A 19,908-nucleotide genomic window follows, 5' to 3' on the forward strand; every position below is an offset into this window, starting at 1 on the left:
TTTCAAAAAGTACAAAAGAAAAATTATGGGTTGATAATCTCTGTCATAGTTTTTAAAACATGTCACACTATTATAAGGTCAAGTTGGCCAAATTAGATTTTTGCTTTTAATAAATCCTGCCACTTGCCATAAAGTTAGCATGGATTAAGAATTTTTGTATTAGTGTCCTAATCAACAAGCCTACCTGTCAAAGCACTCCTTTTTCAGGCACACTTAGCATTCATTATTATTAGCAAATTACATTTATTTCCTAGGCTATAGAAACAAAGTCACCACATCTCTTATAATTTATAGTCAACTTATGTAAACGTATAATTTCATGAAAGAACAGGTCTCATGAAAAAATGACAGGTAAGCTTTTACCCTTTCAGGAAATAACACTAACAGTTCATTGAACCATATTTGAATTTATGAAACGCTATTTCAAAAAATATCTCCAAACATCTAAAATGATAATAAAATACATTTACAGAATAGAGGTAGTTTGGTTAAAGGCATCCTATGAATCAAGATATGACCCGAGGTCAAGTCCCATCTTTGATACATAATTTCTTGGTAAGCCACTTACCCTCTTGGTGCCCCCAGGCAACTCTAAAATTAAATCACCAAATACCAGCAATCCTGCATTCTCAGGAATAGATAAAAGATTTACTATATAATCATATAAACTCTGTATTACAAAAACACCAAAATGTAAATGTAAAAATAACTTGTTTTTTTAAAGGATAAACATTTTGCAGAAACGTGTAAGAATTAACTGGACCCAACAATTAATATGTCGTTATTTGCGACGTATGGTAAGACATTCTGTTCGCTGGAAAGGTTACCTTTCCGCAATTTTCTATGACCTGAATGACATAAAAACTACAGCCTTGCTATGTTCTTTTCTTGTTACTTTGTTGAAGCACCAATCCAAATACTAAAAACATTTCAGAGAAAACAAATAAAACGACAATTTGAGGCACTGGCACACTTGTTGAGAAACAATGAAAAGTTTTGGAAATTGAGGTTGCGTTTGAGGAATCTGTTCTTTGAAGCACCCTGCACCTCGCCGGGCAAGGGAATCCTAATACCCAAATCTCTGACCTCTGGAGTCATGCTCCAAACTCCTATGGGTACACACCTGCGGAGGACACAGCGGAGGGACTAGCCACCACCGCACAGGGAGGGACAGCGACGTGCGCCCCAGACCCGCCCCGGCCTCCCATTGGCCCCACGGCCAAGGCGTATGCCCCGTTCGCCAACCCCCCCCCCCCCCCCCCGCAAGACCGAAGAGCGGAGCTTACATAAAGACTGACGCTCCCAGCCCCCAGCTCGTTCCCAGCCAACCCGAAAGGGGGCGGGGACCCAACTACTCTTATCACGTGACGGGAGAGGCCCCTGCCGCCATCTTGAGGGGGGAGGAGGAAAAGCCCCGCATGGAAAGCCGGGGCTAAACGCCATCCCCTTCCCACCCCCGGACCGTGCCACGGTAGCACGTGACCGGGGCACACCCGCCCCATCCTTTCAGCCAAGTGGACTTAAATCTGGGACAGATTTCAAGACCCTCAAGGCAAATTGTCCAAGAGGCTAGAGGCTTAAGGCTTTTCCCTCCCAAACCGCCAAATAGCTCCTCAAACCTCTGCTCCACACACCGACCTTGGCTGCTCCCTTCTCCTGACCCCATCCAACAGGCAAGGGAGGTCAGAAGAACAGCTGTGTGGGTACGGTGGTCAGTCATTCCCAGGAGGAATTTAAGTGCGGGGGGGGGGGGGCGGCGGACTTGCGTTTACAGGGTGGAGAATGTGTATCCTCTCCGGGCTCTTCCTCAGCAAAATGTACTAGTGTAATGCAATGAGAATATAAGTAGCTGGTGTGCCTGAATTGTTTTGATTAGATGAAGGGGGTAAATGCTAGGACCTAAACATTTGGTTAAAACACCATATTTATTTCTCATAGGACAAGTTTGAAAACCAGCCTCCAAAAAGATCACTTGTAGTAAAAACAGCTGTTACCTCTCTCTACCTCCTGAAAATTAATAACTTGCTAAAATTAATAACAGAGTGCCCATTCCGAGTTCATCCATCTCTCTCCCAACTGGTCACTGGTTGCCAGGAAATGCCCTGGCCTGCAGGCAATATTTTTTAAATGGTTCATGTTTATATAGCATTTCTTTCATCTGCTTTTCTCCCAACAATTCTCTATTCCAAATAACTTTCCCAGAAAATCAAAATCAAGCTTAGATATCTATGGGAGTTACTGATCAATTCTGAGAACAAATCAAGGTAATTAGGAATGTAAGTTCTCTGAGGAGAAAGAACCATGTTTTAGTTCAACTGTATCCAAGACCACACTCAGCTTCTAGCTGCTTAAGGCTGACTGATATTAGAACATTGCTGTCAAGTAAAGTCTCAAAACACTCATTATTTTTTTGAGTGCTGAGGGAATGTTAAAATTATTTTGTCATCATATGCATCCCTTCCCTCAAGATTACAACTGGGCTTGCCCACACCCTCTAAATGTATGATCTTCCATACAGGCTAAATTTTAAGAAACTGCAATAAAATATATATTAAGTGCCTGAGAACAGATGAAACATCCATAAGAAGAAAAAATCTCAGCCACCTCTATTTCCCAGGAAAAAAATTTCTCAGTAAATTGTGGTAAACAAAACTTAAATGTGTTAAAACTTTATTCTCAAATCATAAAACCACAGATGTTGACCTCATACCCATTTTAAATAATACTAGAGAACTTCTGAAAATTAAATCCACATAGCAAACTACCTTAGTTTTAGAAAGAGTTTATATACAGCTTCTGCATATTTTATCTAAATTTTCAGAAAAGGAAAAAGAATATCTCTTTGGGAAGCCACAGTTAGGGGGATACAAGAGTTACAAAATCCTCTCAGCCAATTTGGGTTTTTTTGCATGAAAAGATACTAATTCTAAAGATGAGATTTAAAGGAATGAAAGAGGTGGAGGGGGCATATGTAGCCCATACATACAAAACAGAGTTCTGTTAAGTACTGAATCCAGGCACCTAAACTGTAACTGACTGGAATACTGCATTAGGCCAAAAATGGCTTTTAAAAAAGCCTATGAATCTAATTTTAAAATCTAAATGTTTAAAAAGTGGCTCAAATACATTCTCCTCAATTGCACCTAGACTGCTTAGTTAAATCCTTAGGAAATGACAGTTGTGCCTATAAGTTAAAGGACCAATATATGGTATGGACTTAAGTGTTTGAACACTCACCCAACCAAAAGTGGCCAGTGTGCCAGGTTATGCAAAGGTGAAGAACAACAACTAGTCTTTCTTGGTTTACTTTACAAGAACATATCGAACTATTTCTATTTGAAATGAATAGATTCACATTTGATTTTTTTTTTTATACCACTAAGCTCTTTTAGAAGGCCATCAGACTTCCTCTGAATTAGGCTGTGCCAAAAATCAGTTTATTCTCGGATGCAATCAACACCTTAATCCTGTGGGTTGGACACACCTGATGTCATTTAAGTCACTTTTGGTGAGGGAAATAAGGCTTTTAAATATGTATCATAAAAGGTTAAATCTACTTAAGAAAAATTCAATGGGAAAGTTAAGTCCCTCGAGGTAGCTTTCTCATTGCACCCCTGGGGAGGCTCAAAAGAAAAAAGAAAAGAAATGGAAACTCCAAAGGAGATGATGGGGGCCTAAGCCAAGATCCCCATTTTCGCTGGCTATTATTCTACCACTGGGGATGCTTTCTAGAGCCTTCTGGGATGGCGAGTGGGGATGAGAATGGTCGAGTACATGGAAAACAAGATACTAAGAGTTCTTAATACTAAAATCGCCAGAAGAATAGTGGGAGGAACCCCGAAGACTAAGAGATGCTGGTTAGTAAGGATATTTCTAAGTCCAGAAACAGCAGCACCATATACTGGACAGGAAGCTTGACTCCCCTCGCACCCCCAATCGGAAGAAAGTGTACCTGGGCCCTCAGGGCAGTGAAGTTGCACTGTTCTTCTCCATCCTCTTGGTCCCCTCGAAGGGCTGTCCGAAGCCGCTCCAAATGCTCCCTCAGGGTGACCCGCTGGTGGAAGGAGAAAGCCGGGTGCAGGGAGGCCATAGTGAAAAGCAGCAGCAGCTCCTCCTGGGCCCCAAACCCCAACCCGTCAGCTCGGGGCGCCACGCCATTCCCTTCCGGGCCCCGCTCCTCCGATTTGTCCGCTTTCTCTTCACTGGGCTCTGGGTCGCTGCGGGTCGGGCGGCTGTTGGGGCCGCAGGCGACGACGGAGCTGAAGCTCTTGAGCACCGAGTCCACCGGCGGGAGGAGGCGGTGCAGACGCCCGGCAGCCTCCCGGTTTTCTGAGCCCAGCAGCGCCAGGTAGACGATGAGGCGGGAGCGGACTGCAGGGTCTCGGAAGTCTCCGAGCTGCCCCGGGTCCGTGAGGCCGTTGGCCTTGGCCTCCGAGTCCCGCAGGTAGTGGTAATCCTTGCGGGCCAGGTCCTCCAGGCACGAGCCCAGGAAACGCAGCTCCAGAGGGTTACACAGGTCCAGCAGCCCGCACATGAATTCGAGGCGCTGCGCTGAGCCCAGCACCAACCCAAACCACTCGTACACCCGCTCCTGGTCCCGGAGCAGCGAGGCGGGGCCGCAGCCACCCTGCAGAGACATGCCCTCCCCGGCCGCCGCTGCCACGGCCGCCGCCCCGCCAGCAACAGGCGGCCCCGGCAGCAGCAAGCCGCGCAGCGGGCCCGGCCGCTCCCGAAGGCAGCGCCCCCCTGGGCCCAGCGGCGTCGGAGGCAGGGGCGGACGCACCACTGGGTGCAGCGGGAGGTGACAGTCGCGCCGGTGAAGCGGGTCCTTCACGCCCATTCGCCCGTCCGCCGCCGCCGCCTCCTGCTCCTCAGCCTCCAGCTGCTGCTGCTGCTCTTTGGGGTGCGTCTGCTTCAGGGGCAGTTTCATCTTCAGCATCCTCGGCTAAGGCGGCGCGGACATGCAGGCGGAGGCGGAGGGGAGCGTGTGCAGGGGGGAGGCGGCGGCGGCCGGGGACGGGCGGGCAGGCGGGGGACGGGGACACCAGGACGGCGAGGCGGCGGCAGGCGCGCGGGAGCCGAGGGCGAGGGTCGCCGGGGAGTCAGGAGTCGAGCCCCTCCATGCCGCCGTCTCCTGGGTCCGGGGTGGGGGAGGGGACGAGAGGGGAGGCTGGGGGCGGGTCTCTCCTAAGCTCGGAGGCGGCGGCTCTGGCAGCCGGGAGGGGTGGCGGTCCCGGCAGGCGGTGTCGTCGTCGTCTCCCACCCGGGGCGAGAGGATGGGGTGTTCCTGGATGCGGGGCGGGCGGTGGCGCCCTTCGCTCTCGGACTCGGTGACTCCGTACGTGTGTGTCGCGCGCTCCCTCCCGCACACACACAGAGCCCTGGCGGCGGCGGCGGCGGCGGCGAAGCGGCTTCCCCCACAGGCTGGCGAGGACTGGGCAGGAGGGAAAGGAGGGGAAGGGAGGGGCGGGGCGGGGTAGGGGGGCGGGAGGGAGCGATGGACACCGCCGGCATCCACGCACTGGCTCTCTGGCCAATCAGCGGCCGTGGCTGGAGGCCGAGGCTGCTGTGCGTCACACCCATCGGCCTCTGGAGCCGCCCGCTTCGGAAGGCCCCGCCCCCTCCTTACTCCTAGTCTCCCTCGACCCCCACTTCGCGGCTTCCGCGCGGTCCTAAATAGCTTTGGGTTCCACGGCGAAGGAGGGGGAGCTAAGGGAGGAGGTGACGGAAGTGGGGTGGGGGGTGAGGGTAGGGAATGGAGAAAGGTGTGTACGTGTTTGTGTGACGGACTTGGTGTATGTGTGGGTGCGACACGTTATGTAAGAAGTAGGGAATTTCATTCCTCTGGCCATCTGGTCTGTTGTCTGGTACCTTCCACGCAGGTCCCCGTTGCGTCGCATTTCTCCAAGCGGTGGTTGGTCTCAGAAAAGCCGGGAAATTCTACTTGTTCCCTTCAGTTCCTCGCTGTTGCTGCACCTTCCACCTCGTCCTGGGCTACCCCCACCTATGTCTGACAGCTGCGCGCCCCGGGGTCCTTTGGGAGCGCATCTTCCTCCAACTCCCCCTCCCCCCCCCCCCCCCCCCCCCCCCGGTCTGGCAGGAGGAAGGGTTTCCTCTCTCCAGCAGGAATGCTAACCTCAGGGCGTGCTCCCAGAGCTTCCCTAGCTTCTTGGCTGCCTAAAGTTAAGACAGACACAGCAGACTAAAGTTTCAAAGAAATGGAGTAGTTTATGCTGAGAGGAAAATTCAAATATGCAAAGCCCTTTTTTTTTTTTAATTCTCTAATGACTCATTTGCTGAGGCAGATTTAAAAAAATTTTTTTTACAGAAAAGAAGCAAGGGACTCTTACATAGGAATGTCAAAATAGTCCAATTGTACTTGGGGAGCTGACTAAATACTAATTATTTTTAACAGTGCCTGGACTAAGAGATAATGTAGTTGATATGAAGATCTTCAAAATAATATAATTATAATTTCCTTTTGTCTAAAATAGTTGGGAAAGAATTTCAACTCTAGTTAGGAACGGAGCCCCAGGGTTTCCATTTCTTTGTCAATTGTCTCATCTATTGAATATATTTCTGTGCTACTTAACTTACTTGAGCTTTCAAACCTTTGAATGAATATTATGTCTATAAGAATTTTACAAGTAACCATATATCTCAGGTCTAAGTTAAAACAAAAATCTTGGAATATTTCAAATAACACTTAACATTTTTGAGTTTGAAAAAATCAACCAAAACTATTATAATGATGCTCTTTTAAAACTATTATACTGATACTTATTCTAAATCCAGATAATCCAAAAATAAAATTTTTTCTTTAGTTTCCTTCCTTGTAATAGATGGTTTTGTCTACTTTGGAAATTTTGTCAATAATAGAGCTCACTACTTTGGTGAGGAGGGAACCCTATCAACTTTCAGTATAAGGAAACAGGAGTACTACATATAGAAAAATAATAATCACATTCTAGCCGTTCTGTGAGGCCACCCACCTTATTCATCTCACTAACTTCAAACTGTAAGGAACCAATTTAGAAAGTCAGAGCAATTCCCAAATCAAGCCTTAGCACCCAAGAAGTCCAGTGTAAATACAATAAGGATGGCTAGACTTTTCTTCTGTCTTTGCCCTTGCCTTATTCTTTGGGCACAAACTAGGTGAGAACCATTCATTAGAAAGCAAGAAAGAAGACAACTTTATTAAGCCATTTATTGTTTATTCTGTTTCTTATCAGGGGTCTACTAGACTTCTTCAACTTAACTGACAACCTCAACAGTTATGGAACCTTCTGCCTCTAGAATTCTATCTCCTGTGTTTTTAAAAAGTGGAAGTGTTATATATAACCCTTTGTGTGATACCTTCACTCTCTATATGCACTTTGATTTACCAAGGATAATATGACTAGACAATTTGCAAGTCATGTAAATAACTGCTGGGTCATATTTTTGTCCATCAGAATTTCATGTTTATGTTTTGGCAGTTAGTAGTATCCAACACTTTGTGACCTTATTTGGGGTTTTCTTGGCAAAGATTCTGGAGTGATTTGTCATTTACTTCTCCAGCTCATTTTACAGATGAGGGACTGAGTCAAACAGGGTGAAGTGACTTATCCAGGGTCACATATGACATACCTAGTAAGTGTCTAAGGTCATTGAGTCTTCCTGACCTCAGACCTGGTATTCTATCCACTGTGATAGTTAGCTGCCCCTGAGACTTTCAGAGATATAACTAATGGGATTTGGGGGAGGAGACTTCTACATTCTGTATTGTATAAATCACAAAACATTTGATAGGGAGATTCCTCAACTTTTCAAATGTAATCACAACTACAATATTATTCTCGTCCACCTAATTTTTTAAGATTGTTAAAGAAATGTCCTCATTTAAATGGCATACTTTATGGAGCCATAAGCTCAATATCATAGTCCCTCAACTCATCCCTGCTTTCTCATTCTCTGGGATTCTTATCTAGCTTTCCAGGAAACATCCCTAGAGGGCCTACCCAGTATTCTGGAGGTATCCTTTTGTTCTTTTGATGTTTGGGGGTAAAAGTACAGGATGCCCTTCAGTTATCCCTCTTCTGACTGACCTAAACAGCCTATCTCCTTTTTACTTTAAGCATGCCAGAAATGATATCTTCTATGACACTTCTGACTAACAAATCATTCTTGGTAATATGATATATCCCACTTGTGACCATCATGCACAAAAACCTGTCTGCTGCAATTTTTACATTTCTGAGATCTTGCTGTGCTATAATTATCAAGTGAATTTTGGTGGGGAAAAAAAAAACCCAAACCAAAACACCAATGGATACATGGAAACTGAAACTTTTTCCCCTAATTCATGTATAATGCTGTTTAGAAATATATTCTTTTTCAGTTTTTGGAGTGAAAAACATCTTGGGATAAGTGAAAGTGCTTCACAATCTGTCAAATATTATCCAGCTTGATCTCCTCCTATTCAATCCTAGACCCACCTAACTCATTAGAGCAGCTAGGTGGTACAGTGGATAGAGTTTAAGGGTCTTGAGTCTTGAAAACTTATCTTCCTGAGTTCATATTTGGCTTCAGACACGAACTGTTTGAAATTATCCTGGGCAAATCACTTAGCCCTATTTGCTTCTGTTTCCTCATCTATAAAATAAACTGGAGAAAGAATTGGCAAACCATTTTAATATTCCCAAGAAAACCCCAAATGGAGTCACGCATAGTTTTATACAGGGAACAATAACACCTCATTGCCTATTTGAAGTATGCATCCAGTTCATTTGGGCCACTTTGCTATACAAGCAATGCTTTTTCTATGTGATACCTCAATATTATCTCCCTGAATTGGAAAGGTGTTTGAGAAATATCTCCAAATTATTATTATATATTTCTAATTCCCCCTAAAATTTCTGAATACCAGATTGTGCTTGTATGTATACAATAGTAATATATGATTTCATAGGTTTTAGAGCTAGAAAGAACCTTAGAGGGCATCTAGTTTATTTTCTTTATTCTACAGATGAGGAAACTGAGGCCTGAAGAAAGTGTAATTTGCTCCAAACCATACAATGGCAACTAGTCAGGTTTCCTAATTACCAGTCCATTGTTATAGCATGCATCCTCTCATAATTTATTTATCTTTGTAAGAGACATTTGATATGATTTTGGCTTTAAAGTTTAAAATTTCAAAATGAATCTAGAAATTCAGTTATGCCTTGAAATAGAATATAATTGCTATCCTGTCTTCAAACAAAATGCATCTTTTATACGTTAAGCAAAAATATTTTTTTTATTGAATGTTTTGTAGCATTAAAAATGGTTTAACCAAATCAGTGGACTTCCAGTGATACTGGGATATGTCCATGAACAGGAAGGCAAATGAACGTGTTTATTACTTAGTTTCCACTGTTCCATGGTCCTTCTTTTTCTCTTCCTTTCTGTCTCTTCATAGCATTTTTCTTCTTTGACATTTAAACTATTTTTTCATGTTCATTTATGTTCAATGAAAACCTGGAAGGTATAGTTGTTCCTTAAACCCTTTTCTCATTTCTTTGAGTTGATAGAACAGCATAAATTTTGAGTGTAGGTAGCAATTAAGTAGTTACTGAAGGGAAAAAAAAATATGCATATGCTTCACAAGTCTTTGAAAATTTACCCTGCTCTCTATCCCTGATATATGGGAGATCTTCTGCCCATATCCCCATTTGCATTTTTTTTCCAGTTTGTAAATGTTACTTCTAGGGATAGATTTAGGTCAGACAGTTCTAACTCTCTTAATAGTTAGTTGAGCAGAAATTGTACTTGTCCAGGGCCGATTAGTATTAGAGAATTTCACTCTGCAGTCTCCATCAGGACAAGGAGGAAGGGCTACTGGCTTATACTTTACAAAGGACTTTCCAGCTTCTTTGGTGTGTCCCTGAAACCAAAGTAAATGAGGAGAAGAATATTCCACAGCTATCTTAGACATTTGTTTTGTCTCTGATTATTGGTATAGATGGATCCTGGAAATTGGCTTGGTTTCAGGATTTCCTGAGAAATATAGATCCACTCTTGAAAGGCTGGATTCATATGGGAAGATGAGATTGGTTTGACTCAGTCTAGTCCTCCTGACAAATAGAACCAAATTCCAAGGGAGTTTTAAATTAACTCAACTTTCTGGTACCTTCCAAAATAACTAGGATGCAAAAGATCAGATTTCTTAGGCAGGTTCATTTGCCTTCCTGTTCATGGACATATCCCAGTATCACTGAGAGCTAATATATGGAAGGGTGATTAAATTTGTTCTCTTTGACCCAGAGAGTAGCACTAAAATCAACAGGTAAAGTTGTAGAGAAATAGATTTAGGGTAAATATAGAAAAACAAAAACTTCCTAATAAAATGATCTCAAAGTAGGATGGGCTAGTCCCTGAAGGGTTCAATTACTCCTTAATGTAGGTTTCTAAGCAAAGGTTTAGTTAGGATATTGTAGAAGGGATTCTGAATAAGTGATGTGTTTAACGAAAGGTCTTTGGGGTTTCTTCGAACTCCATGAAAGATATGTATGCTTGTGTTTGGGGCTTCTGAAGATTTGATGTATTCCAGAAGAGATTAAAGAGAAACAACTGCACTTTCTAGACCAACAATTTCACTTAGCATTCTTTGGTATTGTTATAAGAACAGTGGAAAGAACGATGGATTTTTGGAATCAAAAGAGCTAGACTGGAATCCCAGCTTTATTACTTACTTTGTGAACTTAATTATGTAACAACTCCATTGGTCCTTAGTTTTCTCTCAGATGAGTGGACTAGATGGCATAATCCCAGATCCCTTCTAGTTCCTTTATCAAATATACAATACTATCAGCTTATGGCTGAGCCAATAGATGTGACCCAAAACCTAAAGCTCATCAGTAAGGTGAATGTTAGTACAAAGATGTTCCTTTCACTTTAGGCCTTTTAATTATTTGAATCAAGATCAATATTTGTACAGGGATTTTGGTGAGAAATATTTGATTGGAGAAAAAAAGAAATTAAGATAGAAACTTCTAATTTGGACTGAGTTTTTCACACTTTAGTCTTTTTAGAGACTTGGGTCTCTTTGACTTAACCCCCATGACCCAACATTTAAAATTGGCCAGGCCCTTGCATTACTGCTTAGAGGATTCGGAGCCTTCAAACCTGTATTTACTATAATTGACAAAGTTCAATAACTATTTAAGCTCCTGGTAATGCTATTTGTCTTGAATATGCCATTCTTTATTATAAAACATGTTCAAATGAATGAATGACAGAAAAATTCTAGGTTTAACTTTAAAGTGGGGGGCATTAGTTTTATTTTCCTTTACTTTTTATTGATATATTTTTTATGCCAACTTCATTTCCAAATATATTCCTCCTCCTCATTCCTTTGTAGCAAAGAATAAGAGAGGAGAAAAAAATCTGTTTAATAAAACTAAACAATATATCAATTAAGACTGATAGTATATGCTAAAGTCCCCAACTTCTACACACACACAAAAAGAAGGAAAGGTCCTTTTTATCTTACCTTCAAGTTCAGGCTTGACCATTATAATTATACAGCATTCATTTTCACTTTTTTATTTCTAATTATATTGTCTTGTTATAATGCTTACTGTCTTCCAGATCCTACTTACTTCATTTTACATCAGTTCCTATAAGTCTTCCCATGTTTTCGGTATTCTTTATGGTTTTCGTGTCTGGTTTTTTTTTATAGCATAAAAGTATTTAATTACATATATATATCACATTTTTTTAACCATTCCCCAATTGAAGGACATCTATTTTGTTTTCAACTTGATGCTATTAAGCAGCTACATGCTGCTATGAATATTTTGGTGTATGTGATACCTTTCAATCTTTAACTTCCTTGGGATCAAAGGATATAGACATTTTGTTCACTTTAGTTATAAATCTAAATAGTTTTTCAAAATGGTTAGATTAATTCACAACTCTATTAAGTGTATTGAAGGTGGAGTATTAAGTAAAAAGGGAAACACCTAAGAATCTTATTGGTAATTTAGTGACTATTAGGATGTTATTCCCAATGGTCATGACTTTGAATTAACATCAAACCATAATGTGGGTAGTAGCAGATTACAATTGGAATGGAAGGCACACTGGAGCTGAAATTTGGAAACCTGGATTTAAGTTCATCATGTTCCCTTTACCATGTGTGTTTTCTGATCTATAATTATCAGGGAAGATAATACATGCACTACCTCTCTGATTAGATTGTTCTAAGGGAATTGCTTTGTAAATCTTAAATCAATGTAAATGATTCTTAACAAGTGATTAGGAAGTAGGACATGGTAGCAATACTTTATCATATGCTATACAAGATTGAGCTACAAGCCATATATGTGTTATTAACTCCCACTCTGGATACAGAATTTTGAAAAATAAATCTTTGTGACCCTGGACTTAAGAAAATCTAATTCATAGGATGACGATAAAGCATGCTATCTACATCCTGATAGGGAAGTGATGTATTATATAATACATGCTGTATTAGAAAGTAGTAATTATCAAAACTATCTAGTACTGGCTAAGAAAAAGAAAAGCAGACCAGTGGAACAGATGGACATACAACAAACAGCTATAAAAAGTTATAGTAACTTTGTGTTTGACAAAAGTAAAGGTCCAAGTAAAAGAATTCACTATTTGTTTAAAATTGTTGAGAAAACTGCAAAGCAGTCTGGCAGAAAGTAGATTTAGGCCGATATCTTACACCATTTACCAAGATAAGATCAAAATGAACGCCTGGGATAAAGGAAGATATCTTAAGCAAAAATATAAGAATAAGGTACATTTTACCTATCAGCTTTATAGGTAGATAAAGAATTTACGAATGAACAAGAAACAGAAAGCATCATGAGAGATAAAATGGATAATTTAGAATACATTAAATTAAAAAGGTCTAATATAGTCAAGATTAAAAGGAAGGCAGTAAATTGGGGGAAAATTTTAGAGACAGTTTCTCAGAAGTCTCATATCTCAAGTATATAGAGAAATTTGTCAAATTTATAGGAATATGAGGCTATTCCCCAATTGATAAGTGGTCAAAAGATATAATCAGACAGTTTTTGTTTGAAAAAAATCAAAGCTATGTGTAACTACATGAAAAAATGCTCTAAATCAATACAGGTTAGGGAAATATAAATCAAAACAATTCTGAAATATCATCTCAGACCTATCAGATTGACTAAAATGATAAAAAGACCAAATGATAAATGTTAGAAAAATATACAGTTGATGGAACTGTGAACTGATCCAACCATTTTGAAAAATAATCTGGAGTTGTGCCCAAAGAGTTATAAAACCATGTATACCTTTTGACCTAATAATACCACCATTAGGTTTATTTCTGAGATGATCAGGGGCAAAGGAAAAGAACTTATAAATTCTAAAATACCTACAGCAGCATTTTTTTGTGGTGGCAAAGAACAGGAAATTGAGGGTATGGTTGTGATAGAACACTACTGGTCAATAAGATCCTTTCAAGGTTATAAATTCTATGATTTGCAGAAGTCATGTCTATAGCAACTCTTCTCATTATCCATGATTAAAAAAAAAAAGACCAGTGACAACATCTAAGTAATCACATCTTCTAATTCTTTCAGTACCGTGGGATAGAAATATATATTTATATGAATATATAATATATAATAAATATAATATATATTATCTTGTCATTGTGACCTGAACTCACTGAAAACAACTTGATGTTCTCTTACTATCTCCTCACTTATTTTTCATTCATTCTCTGTTTTGATCATTTTAATTAAATGCTTCTCAAATTCAAATAAATTATATTTGTTTCTAGTCTGAAGGTCATTCTCCTTCCCAGATAAAATACAACTGAAATAAGAGTTCTGTACGACATGTTAGGAACTATAGTAGCTAGGGTTCCCTATATATTCTGTCATCTATTCCCAGTGATCTACTCACTTAAAATCATAGACCTAGTGGTTCTTTGATTTTTCCCTTTGATTCCCAACATACTAGAACTAAAAAAAAATGTATTTTTGGTTTTTCTCAATTCCATCAACAACCTCAGTTCAGAGTTTTTACATCCTGTTACTATTCTTGCAGTTCTATTCCACTCTTCATGGTCTTCCTTAGTTATTTGCCCTTAGTTCAGTCTCCAGTTGTTTCTTTGAAAAATCCAAATTGGTTAAGTTCTTTTTGCATTAACACAAGTTTCATTAGAAGGATCCTTCTCTCATTGGATTCATTTGTGATTTGGAATTATAATTTCATAATTAAAGGCTTCCCATTCCTCTCAGGCTGACTTCCCTTATAGATCTTTAAGTAATAGAGTCCTTGCCATAATTTTCCTAAACTCTTCAAAATCTGATTGTCCAAAATCTTGAATGCATGTGAAACTATGCCCAATTTTCTCTTCCTTATGGATCACGAATTTTAAGTTGGACTGGTCACTCTCCCCCAAGCCTTGCACTATTTATATTTCAGCAAGCACATCTTCCTTGTTGATCAGAATCAGTTCCTGAATAAGTTGTCCTTGTCACTTGCTCTCTGCCTTTTAAGTGACAAAGTTGTTCATGTATCATCTGCTTTTAAAAGCAAGGAAGAGAGAAGAACATCAGGGAAGAGAGAGAGAGAGAGAGAGAGAGAGAGAGAGAGAGAGAGAGAGAGAGAGAGAGAGAGAGAGAGAGAGAGAGAGAGATATGGAGATGGTGGGGAAGGAGATATTCAGCAGGTATCCAGAGAGTTGAAATCTCTCACCATTAGTATATCATGCCTTAGTCCCAGTTTTTGATTTATATCCTGAATTCATCCATTTCTTCCTTCTGGATGAGTAGCCTATAATATACTCCAATAATAATATCCCTTCTATTTATTTCTCCTTTGATCCTCACATCACTCTCTCTCCATCTCTATGCTTCTCTTTTTTTGTTCATAAATTCATCAAATGAATACATCTTTAATATATGTTGATACTTTAAATTCCCTTTGATGTGATATACCCTTCTAGAACTTATACTTATGAATAACAGTCCCATTACATCTCAGTAACAATAAGGTCACAATTTATTTCCTTTAACTGTGATTTTTTTGTTAAAAAATGTTAATATGCCCAGTAGTATACAGACCTCTGAAGCCACAGATTTTATTGGTTTCCCTCTTCTTGGATATTTTCTCCAATGAGTTAGTTTTCCTCTGCTGCTGATTATTATCCACAGGTAAGAGTAATTACAAAATATCACTTTAGAGAGGTGATCCATTTCTCCTGCCCATTCTCCCAAATTTATCAGCAAATACTTTCTAAGTGGATTGATTAGTTGGTTGCAGTCCTTCATACCTGAAGAAGACCAAAATCAGTGGTGATATCTTTTGACTGGTGTGTAAATTGGTTCTAAGTGAGGGAGAGATGCTTGAAGTTGCCAACCTCACTCTGTATTCCAGAGTCATCTGTAACAAGATAAAAGTCAAGACACTTCAGTGGATGACTTTGACTTCTTTGATATGTAACCAAACTCTAGGCTCTCTACAGGACCTGCTTTAACTACTTTCATGACCTTTAGTTCTGTTCTCATCTCATCTGCTCCTTCTACTGGGGGAAAGTCTTCACATGCCTGGGGTGAAGGCTACTAATTCATCAATAGGTTTGAGGCTAGTAAGTTCCCTCATCCTGGTTTAGCTGGCCTGCTGAGATGTTTTTGACCTGGACATGGCTACAATGCATAGTACAGCTTCTTGGAACCACAGTTGAGAGCTGGGTGGTAGGTGGACACCAAAGGAAGAAATCAGCCCTGGAAAGAGTTCGGCAAGCCCTCACACCAGAGGTCTTCCCCGAACACTGCAAACACCCCAAGTGGTTGATTATGTGATGTGTTACCACTGCTCCTCTAAAAAGTAAAAGCAGAGCCCAAAACCTAACTATTACATCCAAGTAGAGTTTATTGGATAATGTAGCATAGCTGTCTGGGTTCCAAGATGATGGAACACAATTGCCTCTGACATTCTTCCCAGACCTGTGATAAGACTTGAGGTCTCAACAGAGACTGTTAGTTCCTCTCTTATGAGTGGACAATTAATGACAAATCTTTGGCAGGACTACATGATGAATGAAGACTGGATTGGGCCTGCTTAGAGAGGAAAAAGCTTTGCTCCTAATGAAGTGTATCAGCAGTTTCACTTTCTTAGATTAGGAGATTTTGACTGTCCAGGAAATAGGTGGCTCAGCTCAGGGATGACATTTCTGAAATTTATTGGTCTTTTGAGATCTTTGGCCTGGGTACATATTTAAAAAACCTTATGGAGCTGCTCCTATCTTGAGGTATGTTTTTATAATTATCCTTCTAATGACTTTGAAGAAGTCCCCCTTGAGATCAGGAGGTAGAAGACCATGTCTTTTTATTTATACTGTATTTTACATAGAAAAGGGATTCTAATTATTTAAATTCTTTTATTTTTTTAAAAATTCTTTTAAATGGCTCAGAGCTTTAGCTAGATATGGACAGGGTTCTGTGGGGGCAAAGATGTTTTAAATTGGATAAATGGTTTATATGTTTCATCATCTTTGTCACAGGTAATCAAACGTAACAGAACTTATTCATCCTTTACACAATGAAAGAATTGGAGTCAGCAAATGCTTTACAACATAATTACTGCAAATATCTGTTAGAAATTTTCAGGACATACTAAGTTCATTATCTTACTGCTACAATATAAGCCAATGTAGTTAGTATATGATTTGGAGGATTATTCAATTCAAAGTAAATTACTTTTTCCAATCCCTTACCTTCCTTCTTAGAATCAGTACTGTGTTTATTGGTCCCAAGAAAGAAGAGTGGTAAGAGCTAGTTAATGGGGGTTAAGTGACTTTCCCAGGGTCACAAAGCAAGGAAGTGTCTAAGGCTAGATTTGAGCCCAGGATCTCCCATCTCTGGGCCTGACTTTTAATCCACTGAGCCACATAGCTGCCTCCAAAGTAAATTGTTTTTTTAGAATATTCTTTCATGTCTTCATTCCTCTGTAGGCTACCCTCTTGATGTCTTCTGCCATTAGAATGTTAAGTTCCTTGAAAGGAGGAACTGTATTTTTTTTTCTGCTTGCATTTGTATTCCTAGTACTTAGCACAATGCCTGGAATATTAAAAGCAGTAAATGCTTATTGACGTGACTTTCTTTTTCTTTAGAATTTTCTTTGGTAACTTGTATGGTTCTTTCATGTACCTATTTAGGTTACTATTATGTGTTGATATCAATAAAATTCTAGCTTTTAGAGATTAAAGTTTAATTTTCTAAATATGATGATCAGAACAGCACCATGAGTAGGCAGAATGAGGAAAACAATATATAAAATGACTATAAGGTAACTAGAACAAAAACCAAAACTGAACATGGTATTTTTATAATGGCCAAGTCCTGGGAAAGAACTGAGAAAATATTATCTCCTCTTCTTTGCATAGGTGAAGAACTATGCTTATGACAGACGATGTCAGACTCAACTGATATGTTGAATGGTTTTCTGAACATTTTTTCCTTTATAAATATTTTTTGCAAGGAATGACTTAATTGTTAGGAAGGGGGCATGACATTAAAAATGAAGGTGATGTAAAAGCAAAGGATATTAATAAAATTTAATTTTTTAAAATCACATTCCACCTTAATTCATTTGTACATTCAATAAGCTTTTATTAAGTACCTATTATATATCAAGTGCTATGACTCATGCTAGGGATAGAAAGAAAAAAATAAATTATTCTCTTCCTTCAAAGAGTTTACATTCTATTTGGAGAGCAGAGAATATGTTCATAGATAATTCAGTAAAATGAAGTGATTTCTGAAGGGAGAGGGCAAATACTAATAAATGTGTGGATCCGAAAAAAGGATCAAATAGAGAATGACCCTTAAACCTTGAAGGGGCAGAGGTAAGGAGAGTAGATGTTCTATACCTCACAGCCAGTCTTTGCAATAGCACCCAAGTAGAAAATTTGACTGTAATGTATCAGGAACAACAAGTAGGGAAGCTCTATTGGAATGTAGAATACATCCTAGGAAATAAATTAAATCAGTATAGAAAGATAGATCGAATTTGGATTCTGAGAGATTTTAAATGCCAAACAGAAGAGCTAACATCTGACCCTAGAGATAACAGGGAAACCATTGAAGCTATTCCAGCAGAGAAATGCTGTTGGCAGACCTGTGCTCTAGGAAGTAATTGTGATTTAGTTTTTCATACCAATCATTCAGTTAACTGACTAGCATTTATCAAGTGACTGCTATGTGTCAGGCACTGTGCTAAGTGCTGGAGGTATAAATAAAGGGGTATAAATAACAGGGGAAACAATATTCAAACAACTGTGAACAAACAGGATAAACTGCAGATAAACAGCAGAAGAAGGAGTAGTATTGAGGGGAACTCAGGATGGGCTTTCTGCAGAAGGTGAGACTAGCTGAAATCTGCAGGAAGCCAGGGATGCTAGGAGGTACAAATGAAGGGGTACAAAGTTCCGGGCATAAATGACAGTCAGATGACAAAACAGGAGTTCTTGTATGAAAAAGGGAAGAGAAGGGAATCAATAAATACTTAAGTGCCTTCTATGTGCCAGGCACTGTGCCAAATACTTTTACAAATATGATCTCATTGAGACTCTCATTTTTGAGTTGAGGAAACTGAGGCAGATGGGAGTTAAGTGATTTTCCCAGTATCACATAACTAATAAGATCAAGTCTCCCTCACTTCAGGCTCTGTGTTCTATTTCACTATGCCACTTCAAATTATAGAGGACTTTATGAACGAAAGAGAAGATTTTTTTAAACATTTGGTCCTGGAAGCAATTAGGAGCCAAAGGAGATGATGAGATTGGAGGGATGGGGGTGACTTAGACTTGTGCTTTAGAAAGCAGTTTGACAGCTGAGATGCAGATGGGCTAAAATGGGGTGAAACTTGAGGCAATCAGATCAAGGCTTTCACCAAGATAGTGGCAATGTCAGAGGAGAGAAGGGCGTATAAACAATAGCTGTTGGGAAGATAGAATAGGGCTTGTCCTGTAATGGAGTATGGATGGAGGGGGTAGGTTAGGGAGAGTAAAATGGTCATCTAGGTGGCACTGCGGTTAGAGTACCAGGCCTAGAATCAACAGGACCTGAGTTCAAGTCCAACCTCATACACTTACTAGCTGTATGATCCTGGACAAGTAAGTTACCGCTGTTTAACTCATTTTCCTCATTTGTAAAATGAGCTGGAAAAGGAAATGGCAAACCACTCCAGTATCCTTGCCAAGAACACCCCAAGTGGGGTCAGAAGAGCCAGGTATGACTGAAATCATTGAACAACAACAACAGGGAGAGTAAGAAGTCAAGGATGATACTTAGATTGTTTGTCCAGGTGCCTGGGGATCATGGTATCCTCTACAGTTATAGGGAAGCTAGGGAGAGGAAAAGGGTGGGAAGATGATGTACTAAATTTTGGACATGTTGTGCATAAGATGTACAGTTTGAGATATCCAATAGACAGCTTGATATGTGTGACTGGAAGTCAGAAAGGAGGTCAGGGCTGGACAAATCTAAGAATCATCTGTGGAGAGATGTGGAAGTGATGAGATCACTAGGCGAGATACTATAACAGAAGAAGAGAAAGGGGATCTGGCCAGAGCCTTGGGGGATACCCACAGTGAATAGGCATGATTTAGATAAAGATCCAGCAAAAAAGACTGAGAAGGAGTAATCGGACAGGTAGGAGGAGAACCAGGAGAGCAGCATGTCATGAAAGCCTAGAGAGAAGAGAATATGAAGGATAAAAAGGTTACCTGCAGAAAAGTCAAGGATAAGGATTAAGTAAAGGCCAATCAATGGTTATTAAAAGATCATCAGTAACTGGAGAAAGCATTTTTATTTGAATGATGAGATTGGAAGACAGACTGAAGAGAGTTAAAAAAAGTGAAAGGAAAGG

General features: G+C 40.1%; 1 protein-coding gene across 2 annotated transcripts in view; it reads right to left on the bottom strand.

The window, feature by feature from the left end:
- The window catches only part of ZCCHC2 (zinc finger CCHC-type containing 2), a 102,200-nt gene extending 96,764 nt beyond the window's left edge, over window positions 1–5,436 (bottom strand). Inside the window, exon 1 of one of the 2 annotated variants that reach the window (XM_056824237.1) lies at window positions 3,953–5,436. In XM_056824237.1, coding sequence (XP_056680215.1) covers window positions 3,953–4,939 — 987 coding nt within the window. In that variant the 5' untranslated portion in view covers window positions 4,940–5,436. The remainder of the gene's footprint in view (window positions 1–3,952) is intronic. The other variant, XM_001375824.4, reaches the window with a different exon arrangement.
- Window positions 5,437–19,908: the final 14,472 nt, after the last annotated feature.

The sequence above is a fragment of the Monodelphis domestica genome, chromosome 3, assembly GCF_027887165.1.
Source record: "Monodelphis domestica isolate mMonDom1 chromosome 3, mMonDom1.pri, whole genome shotgun sequence".
NCBI classification, from domain to species: domain Eukaryota; kingdom Metazoa; phylum Chordata; class Mammalia; order Didelphimorphia; family Didelphidae; genus Monodelphis; species Monodelphis domestica.